General features: G+C 34.9%; 1 protein-coding gene and 1 non-coding gene across 7 annotated transcripts in view; both read right to left on the minus strand.

Moving 5' to 3' along the window:
• Positions 1–3,579: 3,579 nt before the first annotated feature.
• The window catches only part of KRIT1 (KRIT1 ankyrin repeat containing), a 43,438-nt gene continuing 20,029 nt past the window's right edge, over positions 3,580–26,988 (minus strand). For 5 of the 6 annotated variants that reach the window (XM_089917626.1, XM_089917628.1, XM_022585702.3 and 2 more), the window contains 8 exons: positions 26,465–26,572; positions 24,192–24,348; positions 23,026–23,177; positions 17,873–18,039; positions 17,144–17,231; positions 16,445–16,651; positions 10,931–11,047; positions 10,125–10,612 (listed from right to left, as the gene is read on the minus strand). In XM_089917626.1, the coding sequence (XP_089773752.1) occupies positions 10,544–10,612; positions 10,931–11,047; positions 16,445–16,651; positions 17,144–17,231; positions 17,873–18,039; positions 23,026–23,177; positions 24,192–24,348; positions 26,465–26,572 (1,065 nt within the window). In that variant the 3' untranslated portion in view covers positions 10,125–10,543. Of the gene's footprint in view, positions 4,505–10,124; positions 10,613–10,930; positions 11,048–16,444; positions 16,652–17,143; positions 17,232–17,872; positions 18,040–23,025; positions 23,178–24,191; positions 24,349–26,464; positions 26,573–26,988 lie in introns of those variants that run through there. The other variant, XM_089917627.1, reaches the window with a different exon arrangement.
• TRNAC-GCA (transfer RNA cysteine (anticodon GCA)) lies at positions 9,315–9,387 on the minus strand. Its single transcript has one exon. It is a non-coding gene; the product is annotated as a tRNA-Cys (tRNA).

A 26,988-nucleotide genomic window follows, 5' to 3' on the forward strand; every position in this document is an offset into this window, starting at 1 on the left:
TGACATCTCCTCTCTCCTTTTGACCTTTCCCAAATTCTTACAGTTGGTGGTAGCTTGTTAGTTCCACGTTCCTTACCAAGAACTCCTGTTGTAAGATAACTCATGCCAGGGTGGGTGGTTTCAGTCAGTGTTTCCCCTAACAATACCAATATCTAAAATGTTACAAAATTGAATATACCAAGTGTTTTATCATGATTGAAATAAAGTACTCTAAAAATGCCACTTGAATTCATTCATATCTTTTGATGAACACCATCACATCCCTATTTCAAAGTGATGTTTAAAATGTCCTTTGAGTGCCGGGTTAACAGGAAAACTCCTATGCGTCATTATCTATAGACTCATATCAAAGGCTCACCTTTCATTTGCAAGGCCCCTGGTCTAGGCAGTTGGATGCTTCCCCTCGGCCTGGATGTTGCTGCCTTGGTGAATAGTCATGGCCCTCCTGGTTATCAGGGTGGTTGGCCCACGACTTTTCCCAGTCCTTTTCCACAGCCTTCCAACCCCTCCCGTCACCACCAAATTCAAATTTGGAATTTAAAGTTGAATAATGATTGCGGCTGACTTTTTAGAATTTATGAAAAGCGGTGAGGCTTCCTTCTCTATAATAATTCTACATGTGTAGCCTTTTAGCATGCTATTTTGTGGATTGTACTTGTAATTTGTCATCTGCCTAATGAGTTAAGAACTTGGTGGTTTTTAAAATTGAGATATAATTGACATATAACATTGTTAGTTTCTGGTGTACAGAATAATGATTCAATATTTGTATATGTGCAAAATGATCACCACAGTAAGTCTAACATCTGTCAACCTACATAGTTACAAAATTTTGTTCTTGCGATGAGAACTTTTAAGATCTACTCTTTTAGCAACTTTCAAATAGTACTTATATCCCTAGGACTTATGCTTTAACAGAAAATTTTTACCTTTTGATCCACTTCATATCTCCCCCTCCATCCCCTGCCTCTGGCAACCACCAATCTGTTCTCTAGATCTATAAGTTCAGGTTTTTTTTTTTTGCGGTACGCGGGCCTCTCACTCTTGTGGCCTCTCCCGTTGCGGAGCACAGGCTCCGGATGCGCAGGCTCAGCGGCCATGGCTCACGGGCCCAGCTGCTCTGCGGCATGTGGGATCTTCCCGGACTGGGGCATGAACCCATGTCCCCTGCATCGGCAGGCGGACTCTCAACCACTGCACCACCAGGGAAGCCCTGAGTTCAGGTTTTATTAGATTCCACATCCTTACAAGATCATATGGCATTTGTCTTTCTCTGACTTATTTCACTTAGCATAATGCCCTCAAGGTCCATCCATGTTGTCGCAAATGGCAAGATTTTCTTTTTTATGGCCAAGTAATATTCCACTGTGTGTGTGATTTTTTGGTGTCAAATTCAAAAAATCATCACAAAGACGTATGTCAAGGAGCTTACCCACTATGCTTTCATCTAGTTTTATGGTTTCAGATCTTAAAGTCTTTAATTCATTTTGAGTTAGTTTTGGTGTACAGTGTAAGATAGTGATCCAGTTTCATTGTTTTGTATATGGCTGTCCCAACGCCATTTATTGAAGAGACTATCCCTTCCGCAATGTATATTCTTGGCTCCTTTGTCATAAATTAACTGACCATATATGTGTGGGCTCATTTCTGGGCTCTCTGTTCTATTCCATTGACATATATGTCTGTTTTTATGTCCCTATCATACTGTTGGAAATACATATAATTTGCTAGTGTTCCAGAGGTCTGGTATTTGTTTAATCAAGAGCATTAGAGTACTAATTAGTATACTTACCTTCTTTACTCAGCATAAGGTAGAGGTGAAAAAAGCTTTTTAATCTTAATATTGCAATTTATATTACCTTTGGTCTTCATAATACAGGTAGTTTTCTTATCCCCCTCCTCCCGTTTCTTTTAGGGAATTTAAATACTAAGGTTCTGACCTGTGATTTAAACTCCACCTTAAAAAGCAGACTGGGATTACTTCTACCTAAGAATTGTCTCAAATTTTGTTTAGAACTTGAAAATAAGCTAAGTTTCAAAAACATTTTGTTGTGGTAACTCCTATAATAGTATTTAATCCATCTTGGAAAATGTCTATTTCTGAATCTTTCCTCATTTATACAGTAATGTAAATGAGAAGTGATATTTACCATTTCAATGATTGATTATGACTAAGAAAGAGGGAAAAATGTAATTAACTTTATACCACATAGTGAAACCCTGCTTTTAAACTGTTATACAATATAAAACAATGAGTGGTGTGTGAATATCCATGTATTTTAAGATAGGAGGTAACTTAACAAGTAAGCCAAAGTTCAGATAAAATTAATTAAAATCCAACTTTTAACTATATACAGTAAATTATTTGTGAGTGAAGTGGCTGAAATAAATTAAAAATCCAGATTTGGCTTTTCTTCCTCCTAGTGGTTATATGTACGAAACTAAATTCAATATTAATTGAAAGCCAACAATCCAGAAAGGAAAAATGGTGCATATTTGAATTAAGTGAAAAATTTATCTGTTTTTCTATCCATATATGACTTGCCATTTTAGGTTCTTTCCCTTTCATTGCCCTACTAGTATGTATTCAGTAAATACAAACAAGTATTATCAGCATCTGTAAAATATAACTGGGAAGGCATGTTATTAAAACATAACATATTTCAAAATCAACAAATGATTCGCTGACTACTGGTTTGAGATTATACATGCATTATTTGATCATATAATTGAGTTAATGGCATTATTACATGATCCTGTAACAACTAAAGCATTTGGTATGCTCTGGTGGAGACTTGTTTTAAAAGCAATTGCCTTAGGTATATATTATTTTTAACTGTACAATTTTCTTCCAGTTTTACAGTAATGTTAGACAACTATTACTTTTTTCCCCTGTTGAATTGCATCACATATGGTTTACTCCCTAGGCAAGTAAGGGAAATTGTGCCAGTAGAGCACTGCAAATGAGAAAGTGGGGATAGTGGGCTCATCCTTGGATTGTCCTCAATGTGGGATCATCAGGTCAAGGAGAGTAAACATTTCCCAGATGGCTTTAGCAGCAGATTAAACCAATTTTCAGTACTACCCAGAATATATTCTCATATGTTGTCTTAATCCTGTGTTGTCATTGATTTTTATTAATGTAATTAGTTGTTTTATTATTTCATACTATTTTAACTATTTTAATAAGGTTGTTTTGCATTTTTGTTAGCAAAGATTTGTATTTTTCCACTTTTTATAGTTGTCTGCATTTCTGAACATATAAGCTGTGAATCTTCTTTGACCACTCACTATTAGAATTTGAATACTGACTTATATTTCCATTAAATCTACATATATTTTTGGTAAATTTTCAACACTTGTATAGCAAGTTGTGATTCATTTCTTTAATGTACTTTTAAAATTTATGTAGAATCCTTTTTGATGTACAGTTTTGTGAGATTTGACAAATACACCGAGTATTTGTCAATCATGATGATATAGAAGTTTTTACTCCCCCAAATTCGTTTGTGCTGCCCCTTTATATCCCCACATCCCCTCACCCCCATCCTTAACCTCTGATAATCATTATTTGCTTTCTGACTGTATAGTTTTGCCTTTTCCAGTATGTCATCTAAAAGGAATGCTACAGTATGTAACCTTTTGAGTCTGGCTTTCAGTTACCATAATGCATTTGAAATTCATCCATTTTGTTCATCAACAGTTTATTTTTTGTTACTGAGTAGTATTCCATTGTATGGATGTACCTGAGTTTGTTTATTCACTCACCCATTGAAGGATATTTGGGATGTTTCCAGTTTGGGGCAGTTATGAGTAATTACATTTCATTATGAATTATGAAAAAAATGAGAAATGTATGCTATAAATATTTGCATACAAATTTTTATGTGAACATAAGTTTTTGTTTCTTGGATAAATTCTTAGGAGTGGAATGACTGGGTCCTACAGTAGGTATATATTTAACTTATAAGAAACTACCAAACTGTTTTTGAAAATGGTTGTGCCATTTTGCATTGCTATTGCCATGTAGGAGTTCCAGTTGCTCTAAATTCCCTGATTCTTTTGCTTTCCTTTTTATTGTGTACATTTAAAGGCATTTTAAACACCTATTTCTCATGATACCCATTAAAAAAATCCATAAATGAATGTGCTCTAAAATATATTGGTCTGTTTTTCTCTAGTGATATTAAGGATCCCTTTATTTTTTCTTTTCTCGTTTTTGTTTGTTTTTTGGCCACACAGTGCTGCTTGCAGGATCTTAGTTCCCCCACCAGGGATCAAACCCATGCCCCCTGCAGTGGAAGCGAGAGTCCTAACCCCTAGACCGCCAGGGAATTCCCTAAAGATTCTTTTTTTTTTTTAAATTTATTTATTTTTGGCCGCGTTGGGTCTTTGTTGCTGCGCGCGGGCTTTCTCTAGTTGCCGCCAGCGGGGGCTACTCTTCGTTGCAGTGCGTGGGCTTCATTTTTTTTTTTTTAATCATGATATTGCTTATATGTGGAATCTAAAAAAAATGACACAAATGAACTTATATGCAAAACAGAAATAGACCCACAGACATAGAAAACAAACTTATGGTTACCAAAGGAGAAAGGAGGGGAGGGATAAATTATGAGCCTGGGATTAACACATAAAATATAAAATAGGTAACCAACAAGCACCTTCTGTATAGTACAGGGAACTATATTCAATATCTTGTAATAACTTATAAGGGAAAAGAATCTGAAAAAGAATATACATATATATAACTGAATCACTTTGCCGTACACGTGAAACCAACACAACCCTGTAAATCAACCATACCCCAATTAAAAAAAAAGAAATAGAATATTCCAGTACCCTTTTTGTACCTTGTCCCCGTCACTCCCCTCACAAGGTAACTACTATACTCATATTTATCCCCATCAACTTGTTTGGCTGATTTTTGAACTTTATATAAATGAAATCATGTAGCACACTCATGATTGTACTGTTGATGGACATTTAGATATTTCTAGTTTGGGTCCATTATGAATCATATTGGTATAAATATTCTTTCTTATCTCAGGTTTTAGGTTTTACTTGCCATAAAAGCTTTCTTTAAACTCCTCGCCTTAGTGATGTGGTTCCCAACCTCCCTCCAGCCCTGCCCCTACTATCCAACACAAACCCATAAGTCATCACTCTAACGCACAGACTTCATACTGCGGTGGCTTCTCTTGTTGCAGAGCATGGGCTCTAGGCATGTGGGCTTCAGTAGTTGTGGCGCACGGGCTTAGTTGCTCTGCGGCACGTGGTATCTTCCCGGACCAGGGCTCGAACCCGTGTCCCCTGCAGTGGTTAAGAATCTTCTGCACCACCAGGGAAGTCCCCTAAAGATTCTGTTAATACTTATTTCTGCCCATATGAAATTTATTAATATACAGTATGCAGAATGGTGCCAAGCTGTTTCTTTTCCATACTGATATCCATGTACCTAACAAGATGCTTTGTGTGTTGCCCTACCTTTGCCCATTTCTCAAATGGCATTCTTTGGCTTGCTTCTCTCTACTCTCTTCCTGGGTGACTTTAAATATGTTCCTGTAGTTTCAACTGCCACTCAAGCAGAGCCTTCTGAGCTTCAGGCCAGGGGCATCTCCACCTGCATATCCCTTAGGCACCAGGATTTCAATACATTTCTTCAAACCCTCCTCCTCCCTTCCCTATGTTGAGCATATATGGTGGTACCATTTTTCCAGTTGCCCAGGACAGAAAGAGGGAAATTATTTGTGATTCCTGTCTCTTCCTAATTCCTCATATCCAAAAGGTCACTGGTTTTGTCAAAACATTGATCCATTTCTTCCCATTGTTTTATATCTTCTTGCTCAGACCCCTTTGAGCCCTTCTGTACAGTGACCTAGGGTGATCTTTCAACACACAAATCTGAACTAGTCAAGTCCTAAATGCTCCAATGGCTCATTAGCAGGGAGGACAACATCCTTCAAGATTTGATCTTTTTTTTTTTTTTGGATAAACCTCTCAGCTACCTCTCCTTTACCTGACTAATATCTAAATTCAGAAGACAGATTGCCAGATTTTGAATTCTGATTACCACTTATTGGTTTTTGATCTTAGACAAGTAACATAACCTCTACATATAAAGTTGTACTCAGGTTATACAACATAAGAAAATGAAAACATTTACATTACTGTGTTAGGAAGTTTGGCTCCTAAGCTTTTTAAAAGATAGAAAGCAAATGTTTTCTATGTTCATTCTATGATCTGTTTCTTCATCTGTTACATGGGAATTATAGTAACTGCCTCAAAGTTATTGTTATGAGGATTAAACATATATATATCTCTATATATAGATATATATGAATTAATATATCTAAAAGTGCTTCAGACAATGCCAGCCATATAGTATGCACCATTTTAAAGTATTAGTTATTATTATTATTTAACTAATGGGGAAGTATTTCCTGTTTATCCTTGGTGCCCTTCAAATGAATTCTGAACAACCAGCACTTCCTCTTATAATAGAAATTGGCACAATGTACTGAAATTGCTTTTCTCATCTACACCCTAAGATGTCTAAAATATATTTCTTTGCCTGAAGCACTTTGGTTTCTAAGAACCCCCAGGGTTTACCCCTCTTTTGCTTTAGGGCCTTTTCAGTCTGCCTATCCCTGCCTCTTCAAATACCAGATATGACCATGGAGGCATTCTGGCTTTACGAATACAAATGTTAAATGGGAATCATACCATCACAGATGGATTTTTGTTGAGGAAATATTTTTTGCATGTACTCAAACCAGTTTAATTTCATGATCAGTTTCCTATACACACAGTACAGCAAAAACAATTTAAATTTTTCCCATTTTCATCTGACTGAAATTATTTCAGTAAGAAATAATTTCATTGTTTTTTTCTCTGTAAATTTTAAAGGAATTGATTAATAAATCAGTTTTTTGCACATATCAAATTCTTCCAATTACAGTTTTTGCCACTGAGTTCCTCAGGATCAAATTAAAATCTATATTTTATTTATGCAATTCTTCTATTAAATTTGGTCAAGAACTATGGGCAGTTTTACTTCATTATATATTTCTATCAAGTCTAATTTTTCTAGAGTCAAATTTTGCAATTTTTAATCTTACAAGATGTAGTTCTTCAGTAAGTTTTCCTCTTTACAATGCAGTTATCATGCACAGGGTTACCCATTCTGGTTTTATTTCTACAGTGGAAATTCATTTGCTGTGATTTGGATAAACAACTGTTTGAATTCACTTCTTAGCTAAAAATTGTAATTCCTCTCATCAATTCTCCAAGACCATCCTTGAGGTCAAAATATCTCACCTCATTTCCTTTCCCCTCAACTCTCTTCACATCATTCATTCCTGCTTACTCCTCAGATGCCAGCTCAAGCAGCACTGGCTTGAGGAAGCCTCTCCTGATCTCTAAGACTAGATCAAGTTTCCCTCTTTTTGCTTAGATAGTACATTTTATTTTTCTTTCATCACAGTTTATGGGTGAAGATTTTTAAAACATTTTTTAAAAATTAATTTTTTGGCTGCGTTGGGTCTTCATTGCTGCACGCAGGCTTTCTCTAGTTGCGGAGAGTGGGGGCTACTCTTTGTTGCGGTGCGTGGGCTTCTCATTGCGGTGGCTTCTCGTTGGGGAGCACAGGCTCTAGGCATGCGAGCGGTAGCTGTGGCGCACAGGCTCAGTAGTTGTGGCACACAGGCTTAGTTGCTCCGCGGCATGTGGGATCTTCCCAGACCAGGGCTCGAACCCGTGTCCACTGCACTGACAGGCGGATTCTTAACCACTGTGCCACCAGGGAAGTCCCTCATCACACTTCATAAATATGAGTACTTATTATCTCCCTCACTAAACTCTGATCCCTGAAGGCAGGGACTTTTTCTTACCACTGGATCCCTGGCACATAAAAGGCACTCAAATTTATTGAAAGAATGATGAAAAGGAAAATAATATCTTTTATCCCCAGTGCTCATATAGTGCCTGACCAATCCTAGGCACTCATTAAAAGCTATTTGCATTTTCCCCTTATTGTTTATTTCTGGTTTGTTATGGTCTGACAATGATGAATTTTTTTTCAATACTAACTTTGAAATTGACTTCTTAATGCTATATGTTTTTAAGCTTTTAATAGCCATGCTACTCCAATAATTTCCTCTTCCCTTCTCTCAGGGCAGCCATACTGTACAACTCTGGCAGGGTACACTATACTCAATGGAGCAGGGAGTTGTTTGATGCAGCACTGATGCATCCTCACTTCCCTCTGTGAAAGGAAAAGCATTCAGCTATTTCCTAAAGTTAATTACAACAGCAGTTCTAAACCCTAAGCTATAAATCAAAAACACCTGGGATACTTTCACAACAGAAATGCTTGGGCCCCACCCGAAAGTTATTGAGTCATAAAGTACCAAAACTCCCCAGGTAACTGCAGAGCTAGTGTTGGGAAACACTGGGGTGGGAGCACAGGATGAGTGTGGGAGAATTGGTTAGAAATTAATCTAGATAGGCAGGTTAGTGTATTCAACACTTAGGAATTGGAATTTAACTTTACATCAGTGAGGAGGGTTTTAAGAGGGTAATGAAATAATCAGATCTATGAGAAAGGTTAACTTGGCACCAGTGTGGCAGGGTTTAGAGCCTGAGTTGGGGAGGCCAGGGGAAGAAGCTACAATGAGCCCAAGAATAGACTGCGAGGACTTGAACTAGGGTGACTGCAGTGCAAACACAGAAGAAGGGAATAGGAAAGGACTCACAAGACATTTGACAGAATTCACTAAGTGGAATGTGTAGGGTGATTAAAGAGGGAGAAGTTATAGACCACTCCCAGATTTCCAGGGTAAGCAACTGGATGCAGTTTGATGCCATTAACCAGAGAATATAAGTGTAAGGATAGAATGGAGCAGGTAGATGAAACAAATTCTGTTTCCAGCTATGATGAAACAGACGTTCCTTGTGTAAACCATTTAGGTGGAGCTAGAATACCAAGAAATTGGAAATTAAGATCTAGAATTCAGAAGAGAGGTTAAGGCTGAAGTTTTAGGTTTGGGAGTCAACAGGGTATTTGGTAACAATTGAGGCTATTGGAATGGATGAAACTGAACAGAGAACTGTCTATGTAGAGTCAAAAGTGCTTAGCACAGAATTAAAGATAAATCAGGCTTTCTCATTAAACTTACTTAACCACATAATCTTTATTTTATTTATTTTATTTTTTAATATTTATATTTATTTGGCTGCACTGCATCTTAGCTGCAGCATGTGGGATCTTCGTTACCGCGTGCAGGATCTTTTTAGTTGCTGCATGCGGGATCTAGTTCCCTGACCAGGGATCAAACCCGGGCCCCCTGCATTGCAAGCATGGAGTCTTAACCACTAGACCACCAGGGAAGTCCCCTTAATTTTAATAAAGCTCAGCAGACCTTTAAATATGCAGATGTCAACGTGAAGAGTAGATGATAATATAAAAAAATTATCTGCAACCTGTATGATAATTTTAAGTATTACTACTGTTATCTCTGAACTTACTTAGAACACAACAACCTGTTAGCTTGGAAAGACTAATTTCTAAGCTTATTAAATAGCAGATTAATCAAGTTAGCTCCTAATATGATATTTTTGCTCCCCTAAATAAAACAACCAGATATTTGGTGATCTACTTCCTACAATATAAAGGCAATATAAATACATCATTGAGCCAACTCATAAAAATACAACATGTTCTTAACAAATGCAACTAGTAATATTCAGAGATTGTCACTTAGTCTATGTGTCCATGTATGTGTGCTTATGTGCCAGGCAGTTCTGTGTAATTTACTTAACTTTAATAATACAGCTTCATCATTAGGTCTGGAATTATTTCAACAGAAAATTAAGTAAAACTTAAGAAAAAATTCCCAGGCCCTGCTATTTCCAAGAGTGAATGAACTTGTCTAGAACTTGTCCCTGAAATCCTTGTTGTTAAGAGGCACTCAGGTAATTATGATGCAGGGGGTTCAAGAACTATAATACTTTGAGAAATACTAGCTTATACCAAATAAACATTTTTAACTAAGTCTTTTAAAAACATGTTGAGAAATGTTCAGAGATTACAAAAAAAAAAATTTAAGTAACAGTGTTACATATGCTTTAAGTAGAAAACACATTTTCTTTATTCAAATCATGTGACTTTCTGTACATTTTGAAATGACACACAAAGTCATAGCAAAGCTATATTTTAATTTCATCATATTCCACTCTAAATTCTGTACCATTTACCAAAAATAACTTTTTATAAAGCTTACTGTTTTGTCTAATATTATACAGACTATCAATCTACACATTTTTGTGTGTTTCTCCTAAAAATTAGATTACCTTATTAGGATATTATATAAAACTAATTGGTATATTACACACCAAACATAAGTACAGATTCTGTACAATGTAATAGTATACATATATATTACAAGAGACTAAATGCCTTGTTAAAAGTAATAGTTTAAGAAATCTTTCATGGAAAAAATCTATATCACAAAATGTGGTGGCTTAAGTATCAGTTGCTTTCCTCTCATGAATTTCTTTCGGTGGGCATTAACTGTCCATTTAGCTTCATTAGTAGTTTTACCACAAGGCCAGCCTACAAAGTAAAATACGTTGACAATAAATTTGAAACATGTAAGAATGTGTAAATGACATACATGGCAGTGGACAGACAGTTCTCTATGTATTTGAAAAGGAACTTTTCATTGTTATAAGACTACAATAAATTATTCAGATAAGTTTCTGGCTTTGCTTAGGAAAGGCCTGCCTTTTTACCTTGGTCTTAAATATGTTAACTTCATGTTAGAGGTTTTCCTTAAAGTAAAATGGACTGTCATTTTTAAAAAAAGAAATAACTTTATTAATACAGTAGAGTTTATTACTAGAAGTCCAGAATAACTGATTAGGTACTTACCTGTTTTGTATGTACTATAAAGCTCATTTTATATTCCATACTATGGATCTGAAAACATGTATCAGCATCTCCCAACTGCCACATAAAACAACCATACTTAAGACTGATGAGTAAAGCCTGCAACATAATTAGAAATCATTATATTGAAATATTTATTAAAAACAACACCCATCTTCTCTTACTATCTACACCTATCTAGACAGGTCTAAACACAGTGGTTTTGACAGTTAGAATAAAACTTGTTCAAAGTGCCCACACTAACTTCACACAGCCTGCAGTACAGAGCCACATATATGGTAGACTCTTAGAAGACTGCCTTGAACAATGATATTCTTCTTATCAGAATGACAAATTTTTTTTTTTTTTTTGCGGTACGCGGGCCTCTCACTGTTGTGGCCTCTCCCGTTGCGGAGCACAGGCTCCAGACCCGCAGGCTCAGCAGCCATGGCTCACGGGCCCAGCCGCTCCGCGGCATGTGAGATCTTCCCGGACCGGGGCACGAACCAGTGTCCCCTGCATCGGCAGGCGGGCTCTCAACCACCGCGCCACCAGGGAAGCCCAACAAAATTATTTAAAGATGCCCATTCTGTGCTATGTATTTGTATATGTGTACACAGAAAGAAGTATTATTCAGCCATGAGAAATAAGGAAATCCTATCATTTGCAACAGCATGGATGGAACTGGAGGGCATTATGCTAAGTGAAATAAGCCAAAGAAAGACAAATACCATAGGATACCACTTATATGTGGAATCTAAAAAAGCCAAACTCACAGAAACAGGAAGTAGAATGGTGGTTACCAGGGGCTGGTGGGTGGTGGAAATTAAGATGTTGGTCAAAGTAGTACAAACTTTCAGTTATAAGTTCTGGGGATCTAATGTGGGGCATGATGATTATAGTTAGCAGTACTGTACTATATGCTTGAAAGTTGCTAAGAGAGTAGATCTTAAATGTTCTCACCAGAAAAAAGAAACTGTAATTATGCAGTGTGATAGAGGTGTCGGCTAATGCTATTGTGGTAACCATTTTAAAACAGATAAGTGTATCAAATCAACATATTGTACACCTTAAACTTACCCAATGATGGGGGAAAAAAAAAAAGATGCCCATTCTATCAGTGGCTTTCAAGAAAATTAAGTGTACTGCAAGTTTTTACTTTCTGCATCTTAAAAACAATTCCTTTTACTATTGATATATTCAGTACCTTTTGAATATTCATATAGTACTTTCAGATCTGAAATTTATGTAATAGGGTAACATGTCAATTTAGGCAATTTCATATCACTGAAAATAAGTACGCTGATATATTTATTGTAAATATAAGCATTATTTAAAAAATCAATAATATATCCTTCATATATTCAACAGAACTATTTAAAACCAATTACAGTACCCTATTCCTACATGTTGTAACATAATGGTATATTTAAATAGGAATCCAATATATTCTTTGGATTATTTAAAAAACAATTATCTCCTAGTAGTAACTTACATTTTCTTACCCTAAAAATATATTCTTTGTATACACATATACAAAGAAAGTGTTCATGCCATCCTTTAAAATAAGTATGTTGAGAAACATTACCTCTCTATGACTAGCAGTTCTTAACATAATGATTGTAAATAATAAACTAAGGATATGCCAGAAAGGTAATGGTTTAGGGCATTCTGAAAGGTTCTGTAAGTGAAATGTAATATAATTAATTTACATGAGTGTATACCACTTATAATGGGAAAATAATAACATCTTGCTTTAAAATAGCTATACTTATAAAATATAACTTATAGACAGGATCTACTAAAATAGCTATTTACCAAAGTACACAATGAAACACTGAGTCAAGATATCATAAAACTTTAAACTGTCTATCTTTTGGATCAGTGACTTGAAACTTCTTTAATCAAGAGACAGGAAACTGTCCATTTAATATGTCCTCAAAACAGTTTAATATACAAAAAAAAATACATCTGTGGTATAGCAACTCCTCGATTACATGAAGGTCAAATGACCAACAAAAGCACTGAAGCCATAAGTTAAAAATAAAGGTTTTGTTTTTAAAGGACAGTGTGCAGGGAGAAAGGAATTCTTGAGAAATCCACAATAATGAAAACGGTTGAATGGAGATGAAGAGCCCACATGGCTGTTTTGAGAGACCAGTCTGCTCTAGAAGGAAAAAGTAGCTCTCATTAGGAGGTAAAACCTACAAAGGGGAAGGTGCTTAGTGAAGGAAGTCAAAAAGTAAGAGAAATGACAGGGATAGTTGAGAGCAGAAAAGGGAAACCATGTAAGTCAGAAGTAGACATAGCCAACCAGGACACACAGGAGAAATAGTGATGTTGACAAGTGACCATGAACAATGGCACTATATGGGTATTTAAAGAACCAGTTTTATTTCAGAAGGGCATTATGGTCTACATAAATTGACATCAGCAAAGGGTAATCTATTGCCTGGATGTAGCAGTGGTATTAAGGCTGAAGATATATCAACAAGTACAGTTCAGTTATGAAGACTGTAATGCTTTCACTATAGTAAAACATTGAACTGTAACACTGCATTTACCTATTCGATAGTGCCTACATTTTATGTAAGTAGAAAGATAGGTCTCTGATGAGTATATGAAACTGGCTGAGCTGTATTTTCTGAGGGGCAACTTTTATTATTCCAAACAATAACAAAATATAGAAGGCAGAAGTAATTGAGATTAAAAAAAACAACACAGCTGTATTCTATGGCTTTTCCTGAGATTTAATCTCTGAGGCTAATGTATCCCATATGTAGACTTTTAAATGCAAATGAAAGTATTTTTGCAGATGAAGATGTTAATTTAAGCAAGCTTGTCATATTCAACCCTAGCAGATTTGGTCAATCTAAGACAACTGAGGACAAGCTGATTGTTCCTATCTTAGATCGTTTGAAAATTTAATTATCTTAGAGCTTTTATAGGTGCCATAAATTTATCAGTAGCTTACAGAACACAAGGTAATGATTATGTGGACAGTAAACATTGTTACCCTTGGTTTCGATCACCTTTTTATATGCCCAATGACAGCATTTCTATTTATATTTCTAGAAAAAGCAGATTCTTAATAACACTATCATCCTCTGCCTGCTACTGCTATCTCACTTACTCAATTCCTGGACCAGAATATTATTCATAATATGAAATGTTATATTACTGAAACATCATTTGAATACTATATAAAACTTTTCATTGTTGCCTAAATTTGGAATGCTCCCAAAAGTCAAACATAAAATATAGTTTAGAGAAAAGGCTCAGTGTTATGCCCACAGTATCACCATCCAGTTCGATGAAGAAGAATTTGCAGATATTTGTATAAAATGCTCTGAAATAGCAGAGGAAAAATTTCTTGAAATGACAAGGGGAATTTCTCCTTCATTTCTTTAGTACAACAGGAAAAGAAAAAGTAGTTACAAGCTAATAAGAAGCAGCTTATTTTGTATGAGTAAAATAGTCTAAATAGAAAATGATAAGCAAATGACTCCAAAGCAAGCAGATATCAGAGACTTCAAAAAATCAAGTTCCAAGTCAGTCACTGCCCTATGTCCCTGCATATTCTTTATCTCCATTCACAGGCATTTCTAACAGTATGGGAAAATAACTGTTGCCCATAATGATGATCCTGAGTTATCAGGAAATAACTAAACTACAATTGGGATACTTTCAGAAGGTATGTGATTACATAATAAAGACTTACAAAAATGATGAAAAAAGTTAGGTTTACGATGAAATTCCCTAATCTAAAACGCCTTTTAAAAATGCGTAAGCTCAGTTACTTAAGCTGATTTGGAAAATAGTCTATTCGTGACATATCTGAATGAACAAAATAGATTTTTATCTGCTTCCTATTACTAACTAGAAAGCTGTTTATCCTGTGAAATGTGTTAAATATGCTAAAAGTAATTGATAACCCCATATTTATATTATCATGACTTTGATTAGAAAAAGGGGCACAATACAGTAATAAGCCTCTGATTGAAAAGCTCTAAAGTAGGGGCGGCCAGATCAAGATGGTGGAATAGTGGGGCTTCCCTGGTGGTGCAGTGGTTGAGAGTCCACCTGACGATGCAGGGGACGCGGGTTCGTGCCCCGGTCTGGGAAGATCCCACATGCCTGTGCTCCGCAGCGGGAGAGGCCACAACAGTGAGAGGCCCGCGTACCGCAAACAAACAAAAAAAAAAGATGGTGGAATAGAAAACCTCTGAACAGTTCTAACAGGTATTCACAGTCCCATCCACACTTCATCTTGCCCCCCACAATGTTCTTATAACTTATTCTAATTTGCAAAATGAACCACTTGTGTCAGATATTATATTTCCTTTTTTAAATCTGTATTTTTTTCATTTAAATCTAATTTTTAGAATAGGTAATACATTCACAGTTAAAAAAAATTTTTTTAAGTTGCAAAATGCTATATAATGAAAAGTCTCCCTTCTACTCTTATTCCCAGTTACATGGTTCCCCCCCTCTAAAGGCCTTAAGAGACATTTTATGCATACAAAAGCAATACTTATGCAAATATAGTATTCACTTCCCCCCATTTTTTGAGGTATAATTGACATATAACATTATATTAGTTTCAGGTATACAACATAATGATTCAATATTTATATATATTGCAAAATGATCACCACAATAAGTATCGTTAACATCCATCACCATACATAGTTACAACTTTCTTTTTCTTGTGATGAGGAATTTTAAGATCTATTCCCTTAGCAACTTTCAAATATGCAATACAGTATTATTAACTATGGTCACCATGCTCTATACTACATCCCCATGACTTATTTATTTTACAGCTGGAAGTTTGTACCTTTTGACCCCTTTTACCCATTTTGCCCATCTCCCAACTCCCTGCCTTTGGCAACCACCAGTCTGTTCAAAATTTGTATCTATGAGCTTGTTTTTTTTAAAAAAGATTCCACATATAAATAGTGAAATCATATAGTATTTATCTTTGTCTGACTTATTTCACTAGGCATAATGCCCTCAAGGTCCATCCATATTGTTGCAAATGAAAGACTTCATTCTTTTTAATGGCTGATTAATATTCCATTGTATATATTTACACATTTTCTTTAGCCATTCATCCACTGATGGACACTTAGGTTGTTTATCTTGGCCATTGTAAATAATGTTTCAATGAACAGGGATGTGCATGTATCTTTTTGTGTTAGTGTTTCTGTTTTCTTCGGATAAATACCCATTTCCACCCATTTTTACATGAATGGTAGCATATTACATATGGTTCAGCACCAAATATATCTTAGAGATCATTCCACAGAAAAATATTCTTCATTCTTTTATATGGCTGCAAGGTATTTCAATGTTACAATTAATATGTTAACTCCCTATTGATAATCATTTCGTTTTCACCCCCCTATCCTTTGCTATTATAAATGAATGAAATTGTTCATGTAGGCTAGTACTGTTATTTTAGATATTACATAATGTGACTGGTCAAAAACAGCTGAAAAGATGAAAATCTACCTTAGTTTCCATATTGAGAAGATGAAGTCCTTTTATATTCACACCTACATACACAGGGATGACTTTATGATTACTGGGGCTTGCCTTTGTAAATATCTGTCCAATGAAAAAAGCTGCTCCATATGTAGGAATTTCCCAACAATTCTGTAAGAACATGCGCTGTAGGTGATGCATTTCTTTACTGACACCTTCACTTGTACTAAGATTCTAAAAACAAAGTAAAATAAACAGATGTGAAAGGAGAGTGTACCTTTGATAATCCAAACAGGTCAACTAAACAGTTTCTAAAATCAAGGCTATCCCAAAGACAAATAAAATTGTGTGACATTATCCCAAAGGCAGTTTTTCTTTTGAGATCTTATATTAAAAAAAAAGAAATATCAAGGTCTAAAAATAATGTTTATCTATTCTATTACATTTTTAAGTGCCTCATGGATAGAGATAGTGTATTATCTCATGTTTTTTTAATCTCTAGCACTTACCACAGTATCCAGCATACAGACGGTATTCAGTAAAAGATTCTACATTATTAAAAATAAAACTATTTTGCTCCTTTTCCTTTCAGGCATGTGAACTATAAGATCCTTATTTAATTTCAAGAATAAAATGTAATGTACCTATGTTTAAAACATATTAATAATACTAACAAAATTTCAACTAGGCTATAAAATGTCTTTTTATTTCTATTTAACAGCTTACCTTGTATTCATGAAGTATTCGGTTTGTCCAGTGAGGTGCCTTACTTTTCAATTTGGTAATAGGTACAATGGATTTTAGATTTTCTTCACTGTAAGAAAATACACCAACATCTTTTAAATAAATCATCTTTAGTAGCTACAGTAATATAATCATTTACATGTAAATGGCTTTAATTAATATGATTTTTGAGCTGAAAAATATTATATTGTAACATATCAGAGAACTCTCAACATTTTAAGCAAAAAGTCACGATCCTAATATTGCTCAATTTAGAGAAATGTTTCTTCTTTCAGTAGCCACAAAATATTTTTGAATATTGAAAACTACAATAAACAAACTTTAGATGTGCTAAAACCTCAATGTTTTCTCTCAACATGAAATGTGAACTAGTTTTTGTGGTGGTATATGGTAAAATGCATCTGCCTTGTAACATTTTTTCTACTAATCCAAGTCAGGTTTTAGTGAACTTATTTAAACATACAGTAAAGAAAGATAAAGCTAACAAGTATAAGGCATATCAAACTATATTCAAATATAAGAAAAAGAACTTTGGAGAGAGTGTAACGTAAAGAATGCTTTACTTTTTTTTTTTTTCTCATTCCATGCCTTATATTATTTAATTCCAAACCAACGTCTAAATAGTTCTTAGTAACGTAATATTTCTAAATTTTCTTGGTTAAACTGAACCTTGGGTATAGCACAAGACCATGAATTGTATTAAATACTTACTTTAGGAAACCTTGCTTGTGTTTCTTACTCTCATAATTTCCATAAACTATCTGCAACAGTAGACTTGCCAATGTTATCAGTTTAGCATCAGGAGCCGTATAAAAGCCCTTCAATAAATTATATCTGGCTTCATCAAAGAGAATAAGAATAGCTAATGGGTCTTCAATCTTAAAAGAAAAAGCATAATTTGGTTATTAGGTCACAATTTCCTGTTATAAATGTACAACTTGCCACTATCTAATATGAAAAAGCAAAAGCTATGTAATTTCATATAAATAAGCTGTTATTGTTTTAGAGCAGAGGTTGACAATTTTTTTCTATTAAAGCCCAGATAGTAATATTTTAAGCTTTGTGAGTCAGATAGTCTGTTAGAATGACTCAACTCTGCTATTGTAGCACAAAAGCAGCTATAGACAATACATCTACAAATGTTGGAGTTCTACTAAAACTTTTTATATTGATTCTGAAATTTGAATTTCATGAAATGTTCACATGACATGAAATATTCTTTTGAATTTTTTTCAACCATTAATAGCTTGCAGGATATACAAAAGTAGGCAACAGGTCAGATACAGCAATAGGCCATAGGTTGCTAACCTCTGATTCACAGTTCAATAAAATTATCATCAGTTTATGGATATGAGTGTGTATAACTTATAGTACAATTTTACTTAAACTCTTTATATTCCTCAAACATTCTTCTACAGTCTGTGCTTCACCCAATACAGTAATGAACCTCAAAGAAGATAAAAGGAAGTATTAACTCCCAGAAGGACACATGAAGTTTGAAAAAAGCTTAACATTTTTTATTTGACTAAAAAATATTCAGTACTTTGCACTTTCAAATAACACTAAAGGAGAGCATACTTTTTTAAGTTTTGAAAACTTTAAAGTTTCACTTTATCTGATAAGATTAACAAACATTGAAAAATGCCAGCCTAAAGAATACATTTCTACTTGGAAATAATCACCAATTATAGAGATTCTGAATGAATACTTAGTATGTTTCCAAATATGATTCAAAATGACCCAAATTCCTTATGGCAAAAGAAATGTTGTCATACTAACTAAAATAATATAATACTCCATATATTGATAATATTAAAAAAACTGAAACAGAATTTCATGGGGAAAAAAAGATAAGGGGATTGCTCTAGACTAAAGGAGACTTAAAGAGACAGTAATCAAATGCAAAGCATGAACGCTGACTAGCTCCTTCAGTTGGGAGTTAAAAGAGACTGAAAAATTGGGGGGAAATTTGAATATGGGTCTGATATTAGAGGTTATTATGGAAACATTAATTTTATTAGGGTGAAAGTGGTACTGTACTATGTAGGTACATCCTTGTTCTTAGAAGATGGATGTTAAAATATTTAAGGATGAAGTGCCAGGATGTCTGCAACTCAATTTTAAATGGTTCACAACCAAAAGAGAGGGAAGATGAAACAAATGTAGCAAAATGTTAACAATTAGTGAATTTAATGAATGGTATATGATGGCATGAAGTTTATTACTTTTTCAACTTTCCTATGGGTTTTTAATTTCTCAAAATAATTGTTGGGAAAAAATGAAAGAAAACATTTTTCTAATAAAAATTGACTTAAAGAATTTGAAGAGTTTGAATAGAGAATAATTATAATTCCTCATAGTGTGTTCAGTGACTATTAGTCAACAATTGTTCTTTTTAAATGAAAGCAGGCTCTTTTCATCCTAAAAGAATAATCCTAACCAAAAAAATACAATTCTTCTATTTTTCAGGTGGTAAAAATAGGAATTTTTCAATTACACAATGAGTGAAAAAGAACGCAACCACTTTATCAGATCGTGATATTCTGATTCACCTTAAGTACTCACTAAGCCTTGCTTCTTTTCACTTGAACCTACTTTGTATTATTTGTAACATAATATGCAATTAATTAATATCCGAGTATTATCATTATTGCTCTTTCTCTACCAGCCAACTTTAAAAATTTTACTTAGAAAGAAGACAGGCTGAGTATATTTAGATTATTTGCAAATTTCATACATCTATTACATTTTAAGAACTGCTAACAAAGTTTGCCATTTTAACTATTTTTAACTATAGAATTTAGTGGCATTAATTACATTCACAATGTTGTGAATAATCACAACTATTTCCATATTTTCATTGACCAAACAGAAACTCTGTAACCATTAAGTCCTCATTCTCTCCCCCATCACACTAATATACTTTCTGTTTATGGTATCTATTCTAGATATTTATTTACGATAAGTAGAATCAAACAGTATTTGTCCTTTTGTGTATGGCTTATTTCACCTAGCATGTTTTCAAGGTTCATCCATGTTATGACATGCATCAAAACTTCATTCCTTTTTATGGCTGAATAATATTCCATTTTCTTCATCCATTTATCTGTTGATGAACACTTAGCTTGTGTCCACCTTTTTGTTTATTATGAATAATGCTGTTAAGAATGCTGGAATACAAGTATCTGTTTGAGTTCTTGTTTCCTTTAGGTATATACCTAGGAGTGGAATTGCTGGATCAAATGGTAATTCTATGCTTAGTTTTTGGAAGAACCACTCAACTATTTTCCACAGCAGCCGCACCATTTTACACTCCTACCTACAACATACAAGGGTTCCAATTTCTCTATGTCTTCATCAAAACTCAACATCTTCTTTTATAAATTTTTATTATTACAACCATCCTAGTAGGTGTGAAGTGGTTTCTCATTGTGTTTTGATTTGCATTTCCTTAATGACTGATAATGCTGAGCGTCTTCGCATGTGCTTGTTGGCCACTTATATATCTTTACTGGAGAAATGATATTTAAGTCCTTTACCCAATTTAATTGGGTTGTCTTTTCATTGTGGAGTTGTAGTTCTTTTAATATTCTGGATAGTAAACACTTATCAGATTTATGATTTGCAAATATTTTCTTGCATTCTCTAGCTTGTCTTTTTCTTGACAATGTCCTTTGATTTACAAATGCTTTTAATTTTGATGAAGTCTCATTTAACGATTTTTTTCTTTTGTTACTCATGTTTTTGGTGTCATATCTAAAACTCCAAGGCCAAATCTAAGGTCATGAAGACTACCCATATATTTTGTCCTAAGAGGTTTATGGTTTTGGCTTTTATATTTAGGTTATTGATACACTGAGTCAATTTCTGATGTGGTGAGATCAGGGTCTAATTTTATACTTTTTGCATATGAATTTCCAGTTGTCCCAGCATCATCTGTTGAAGAGACTATGTTTTCTTCATTGGATGCATTTGGCATCCTTGTCAAAAAGCAGTTGGCATGGATATATGGGGTTACTTCAGGACTCTCAATTCTATTCCACTAGTCTATGTCTATCCTTATACCAGTACCATATTGTTTGGATTATTGTAGCTTTGTGGTAAGAAATTTGGAAATGTGAATCCCACAACTTTATTCTTCTTTTTCAAGAATGTTTTGGCTATTCAAGGCCCTTTGCAATGAATTTGGGGATTGCCTTTCCCATTCCTGCAAAAACGTCTGTTGTTAGGGAATTGTGTTGAATTGGTAGATCACTTTGCTTGTATTGATGTCTTAAAAATATTAAGTCTTCTTATCCTTGAACATGGGATGTCTTTCTAGTTACTTATGTCTTCTTTATTTCAGCAATGTTTTTGTAGTTTTCAGTGTACGAGTTTTGCAGCTCTCTTGCTAAATTTATTCCTAGGTATTTTATTCTTTTAGAAGTTATTTTAATGGAGTTTTTAGTTTCCTTTTTTTTGGGGGGGGAGTGTCTGTGGCTGGTTATAGAAACAACTAATTTTCGTGTGTTGAGCTTGTACCCTACAACTTTGCTGAATCCATTTATTAGCCCTAGTAGCTTTTGTGTAGATTCTTTGGAATTTCCTATATACAGGATAATGTCATTTGTGATCAACAGAGACAGTTTTACTTTTTCCTTTCCAATCTGGATGCCTTTCTTTTTTTTTCTTTTCTTTCTTTCCTTTTTTTTGGGCGGTGGTGGTTGGGGGAGTGTGGCTCATTGCTTTGGTTAGAACTTCTAGCTCTTTGTTAAACAGCAGTAGTGAAAGCAGGTATCCTTGTCTTGTTCTTAGGAGGAGTTTTCAGTCTTTTACCACTGAGTATGTTAACTGTGGGTTTTTCATAAATGCCATTTATTACACTGAGCAAGTTCCCATCTATCCTAGTTTTCTGAGAGTTTTACCATGAAAGGCTACTGGATTTTGTCAAATGGCTTTTTTACCTTTAGTTTGATAACAGAAGAGGGACAATATGAATAGTCAGGCATAAAACATTTACCAAGTTTGGACAAGGTCACTGAAATTTTCATGTGCTAAAATTTGTTTAACCATGTCTGTTTAATATTTTCTTGAATAAAGAATCTGGAAATTGTGTATTTTTTCTTCACCAAATTTATGAGAGCCTGGAAGTTTTCTTTTTCCCCCAGTTTTCACAGCTACCACTGTATTTAGATTATCACCTAGTTTAACTTGTAACATCTCCCTTAGGTTTCTTCCTTGTCCAGTCGTCCCTCAGATGACATTATTTCACTTCTCCTCTAAAATTTACAGTAATTCAAATCCAAACATAATTGTTTGGGACAGACCTTTTTGTAATCAAATGTAAATTCCATTCTCATTTTTTACTATCTATATAGTTCTCTGTTGAGTCAAAAACAGCTATTTACCGACTGTTGAGGATAACTTTTTAATGTCCCCTTTGTAAATATAATCTTCTCTATCCAGAATGTTTTTTCTGTTCTCCCCTTACACCAATGCATCTCTTTGCTCCTTTGAAACTTACGCAACTGATTAGCCCTTTATTAAGTTTATCTGACACTGTACTCCCTTTCTAACTACTCTAAAATTTTTTTCTACTCTAAAATCTTTCTCCCATCTGGTTGGTAATTCTCTTTAGGATGGATTCTCTATTTCTTTTGTATTCTAAGACAATGGAGGTGGGGAAATGGAAAAACCAACCAGGGGCTTTGTAAGTAGACTCACTCAAACCCTACCACTTAAAACAGGGATGTAAGGATTGAACAGAAAAACAGAAATAAAACCTCCTGTAAAGGAAGAGTACAATTTTTGCCTCTAGTGCTTAAAACAGGAACTCAGTAGATTCTGAACATTTAAATGACTGTAAAAAAGATTTCTGAGCAAACCTTTTTCTCAACTTCCAAAGGAAGTCTCACATCTCTTCTTAGGAAAAGCTGCGGTGTCTCCCTTTGGGGATCCAAATTAGTCAATTCAGCAAGTATTTCTGGCCAGTCACGAACATGTTGCAATGGCTTATGATAAGGCTTGAGTTGAAGGCCTGAAAAACATCTTTCCTTTTATAAATGATAATGTAAAAATGAACCAATTATATCAACACATAGAAACTTTTTATCAAACTCTCTGTACCTAAGTACTGAACACACACAAATTATAGGTCTAAATTTAAATCAATATTGACTTTAATCAACATTACTACCCAATTTGAAGTTAATTGTTTATTAAGAATATAAGAATTATGAGACTAAATCTGAAAATGAATAAAATTTATCAAATATATTTAAGATCCTTAATTCCATGATAGCCTATTTAATGAGAAAATCAGTAGAATTTGGTGTTTAAAAAAATACAATTAAATCACTAGATAACCAATCACAACCACCTCAATGAAATTCCTTATGTATCTGCAATACTTTGTCTGAGAGACAAATCTATAATGACATTGGGTCGAGTTTAAATAACAAAGATCTGATAGAAAACCAATATACAGAAAAAGAAAATCTGTATTATTCTGAGATGAGGTGAGCACTGAAAATAAAGGCAAGTTGGATGAGCACTACGTTTAACAGCATTCAAATCAAATTCATTGCCAAAGAAAAATGTTTTGGTTTTTATCATTTCAAACATTGTATGCGGGCTTCCCTGGTGGCACAGTGGTTGAGCGTACGCCTGCCGATGCAGGGGACGTGGGTTCGTGCCCTGGTCCGGGAGGATCCCACATGCTGCGGAGCGGCTGGGCCCGTGAGCCATGGCCGCTGAGCCTGCGCGTCCGGAGCCTGTGCTCTGCAGCGGGAAAGGCCACAACAGTGAGAGGCCCGCGTACCACAAAAAAAAAAAAAAAAAACAAACCATTGTATGAACAAAGAGGGGCCAGGAGGAAGCAGAGGCTTATCTGTTTCAGCAGTCTGAACATAAACAATCTGTATAAAAGAGAAGAACACTGTCTCATTTGAAAATTTAAAAGTCAATAATAATTGATGCTATACTTAAGTTTACCAACCTACTCTCAAAAAGGAACAATCAGGTTTATACAACAGAATAACAAATTTCTTACTGAGATTTTCTGAACAGATCCAAATAGTGAAATATTGCTGTGTTTCTTGAGAGAGACGCATTCCTTCCATTATCTGCTGCACTGAGGTATTATTTCCATGCTTCAGTTCAACAGAACGGTATGATCCATCCATTCTGTATATTCGAACTTTTTCATACTAGGACAAAGAATGATAATAAATTATGCAACCTGGTTATAAATTATACATCCCAATACAACAAAATGCTTTAATTTCAACTTCATCTGCTTAAAAACAACTTCAAGTGAGAATCTTCTGGCAGTATTTTATTTATTTATTTTTGCCTTGCCATGTGGCTTGCGGGATCTTACTTCACCAACTAGGGATTGAACCTGCACCCCCCCTGCAGTGGAAGCACAGAGTCCTAACCACTGGACCTTCTAGCGATATTAAAAAAAATTTTTTTTCATTATTTATATTTTCTAACATGTTTTCCTCTGAATATTCCATGGTCAAATAAGTTTGAGAAACTAAGGCAAATGGGTTTTTTAAAAATATTCAACTTCAAAATCTTCTGAAAGGATATTTTAAAGCCATTAATGTACAATGTAAATATCAAATGGGGGATATAGACTTGGTTAACTAAATCTGGTGTTAGTCAAGTACCTCGTGAGTTTAGTGAGCCACAAATTAGAATGTAGAAATGTGTACCAGCAATAATTTGTCCTAAGAGGAATCTGTGATAAAAGACTTTGCAGATAAAAGTTATGAAACAATGGACCATGAGCCAGTTTCTTTCCTCCTGTTCAGAAAATCCCAGAGAGAAATGATATTCTCAATACATTTTTATTGTTATAGGAAGTAACTGATGCCACCAAACAACTTCCAGGACAGTTCATTTTAGATAAAAGTACCTAATTCCTTTTATACATTCAGATATAAAAATTATATAAGAAATAAAAATGTGGTTTTTTACAAAATCTATTTATTCATTTTTGGCTGTGTTGGGTCTTTGTTGCTGCACACGGGCTTTCCCTAGTTGTGGCAAGAGGGGGTTACTCTTCATTGCAGTACATGGGCTTCAGCAGTTGTGGCTCGCGGGGTCTAGAGCACAGCCTCAGTAGCTGTGGCGCATGGGCTTAGTTGCTCCACAGCATGTGGGATCTTCCTGGATCAGGGCTCAAACCCGTGTCCCCTGCATTGGCAGGCAGATTCTTAACCACTGTGCTGCCAGGGAAGTCCCTAAAAATGTGTTTTAACTATACAAATAGAAAACAAATTGCAACGAAGTATAACATAAGGGTGCCTGTACTGCTTATCTATTTCTTTGCTTTTGTCCTGTACTCAGGGAATAGTGTTTTGACAAAAATGTGTATGAATGTGTGTAATTTTCCTTAAAGGCAGAGATCATGTACTGAATAAATAAAGAATACGTATTCTTTATCACATCACTTTCAGCATTTTATGGTGTTAAATTTACAAAAATATTCAACAAATACTCATTGCCTACTTAATAGAAATGTCTGGAAAGGCTCAAACATATGGGTTATACCTGTTGGTATAACTTTTATCCTTTATCAGTTGGTATAAATCCTTTTATCTGGTTTTCAAGTTTCCAAACAATTTTTAAACTGATAGCAGTTTTAACATCACTATAACTTTCAGGCATAACTGAGATTTTTCTAATTGTTAATTCTTCTCTATTTTAATGTCACTGCTAATTATTTTGTACGTAAGTAGGGGGAAAGGCCAGGTTGAACTGGCAGAATAAAAGACTTAGAAATCTCCTATTTTAACCCATTCATTATCTTGAGGAGGAAGATGAATCTGTAATAGATGACAACTTGCCGAAACTAAATTACCAAATGATGTGTAATATTATTATTGGGTTGGCCAGAAAGTTCGTTCAGGTTTTTCATACATTATAGAAAAACCCGAACGAACTTTTTGGCCAGCCCAATATTTACAAATATATTACTTAGAAGGCCTAAGTAGAGAGAGATGCTCCAATGAACAGGTTAAAATTTGTAATCGGCATACCAAGTATACAGATTATACTGGAAATTAGATTAATTTTAACTGATCGAAAGATTTATTTATGCAGTTTTATTTTGATATGCAAGAATAAATGTCCAAATGTTAGGGATGATAACAAATTTAATACCTATGAAGTCTAACCATGAGGTTTTATAAAAGCAGGAAAGAAGCCATCCATACATTTATATCCTTCCACCCTTGACACAGATCCTCAAATTACTTATCAATTTAAATACAATGCTTGGCTCTAATTAGTATTTATGAAGATAATTCTTACTGGTTTGTTAATGGCTTCCTTCAACAATTTTGCAGCTTCTTCCCAATTATTTTGTTTGTTTTCTTCACAAATATTTAAAGGAGATCTTCCTTGTTGGTCTGTTATGTGCTAGAAATGTGGGGGAAAAAGAAAAGGTTAAAGATAAAAGGCATTACAAATGTACAAATAAGGGAAAATATCACAGTTTCATTACAAAACTATTGTCAAGTGTTAAGTACATATTAAGCAAACTTAGTGCATGCTATACTTAAACATGAACTGCCAAAGATGACTCAAAGCACTAATCAATGTGATTATTGTTTTTCAAAAGTTCTGATTATAGGGCTTCCCTGGTGGCGCAGTGGTTGGGAGTCCGCCTGCTGATGCAGGGGACGTGGGTTTGTGCCCCGGTCCGGGAGGATCCCACATGCCGCGGAGCGGCTGGGCCCGTGAGCCATGGCCGCTGAGCCTGTGCGTCCGGAGCCTGTGCTCCGCAGTGGGGGAGGCCACAGCACTGACAGGCCCGCGCACCGCCCCCCCAAAAA

Source organism: Delphinapterus leucas, chromosome 9, assembly GCF_059928025.1.
Source record: "Delphinapterus leucas isolate spDelLeu-1000000601 "Yukka" chromosome 9, BTC_Dleu_Yukka2, whole genome shotgun sequence".
NCBI lineage: Eukaryota > Metazoa > Chordata > Mammalia > Artiodactyla > Monodontidae > Delphinapterus > Delphinapterus leucas.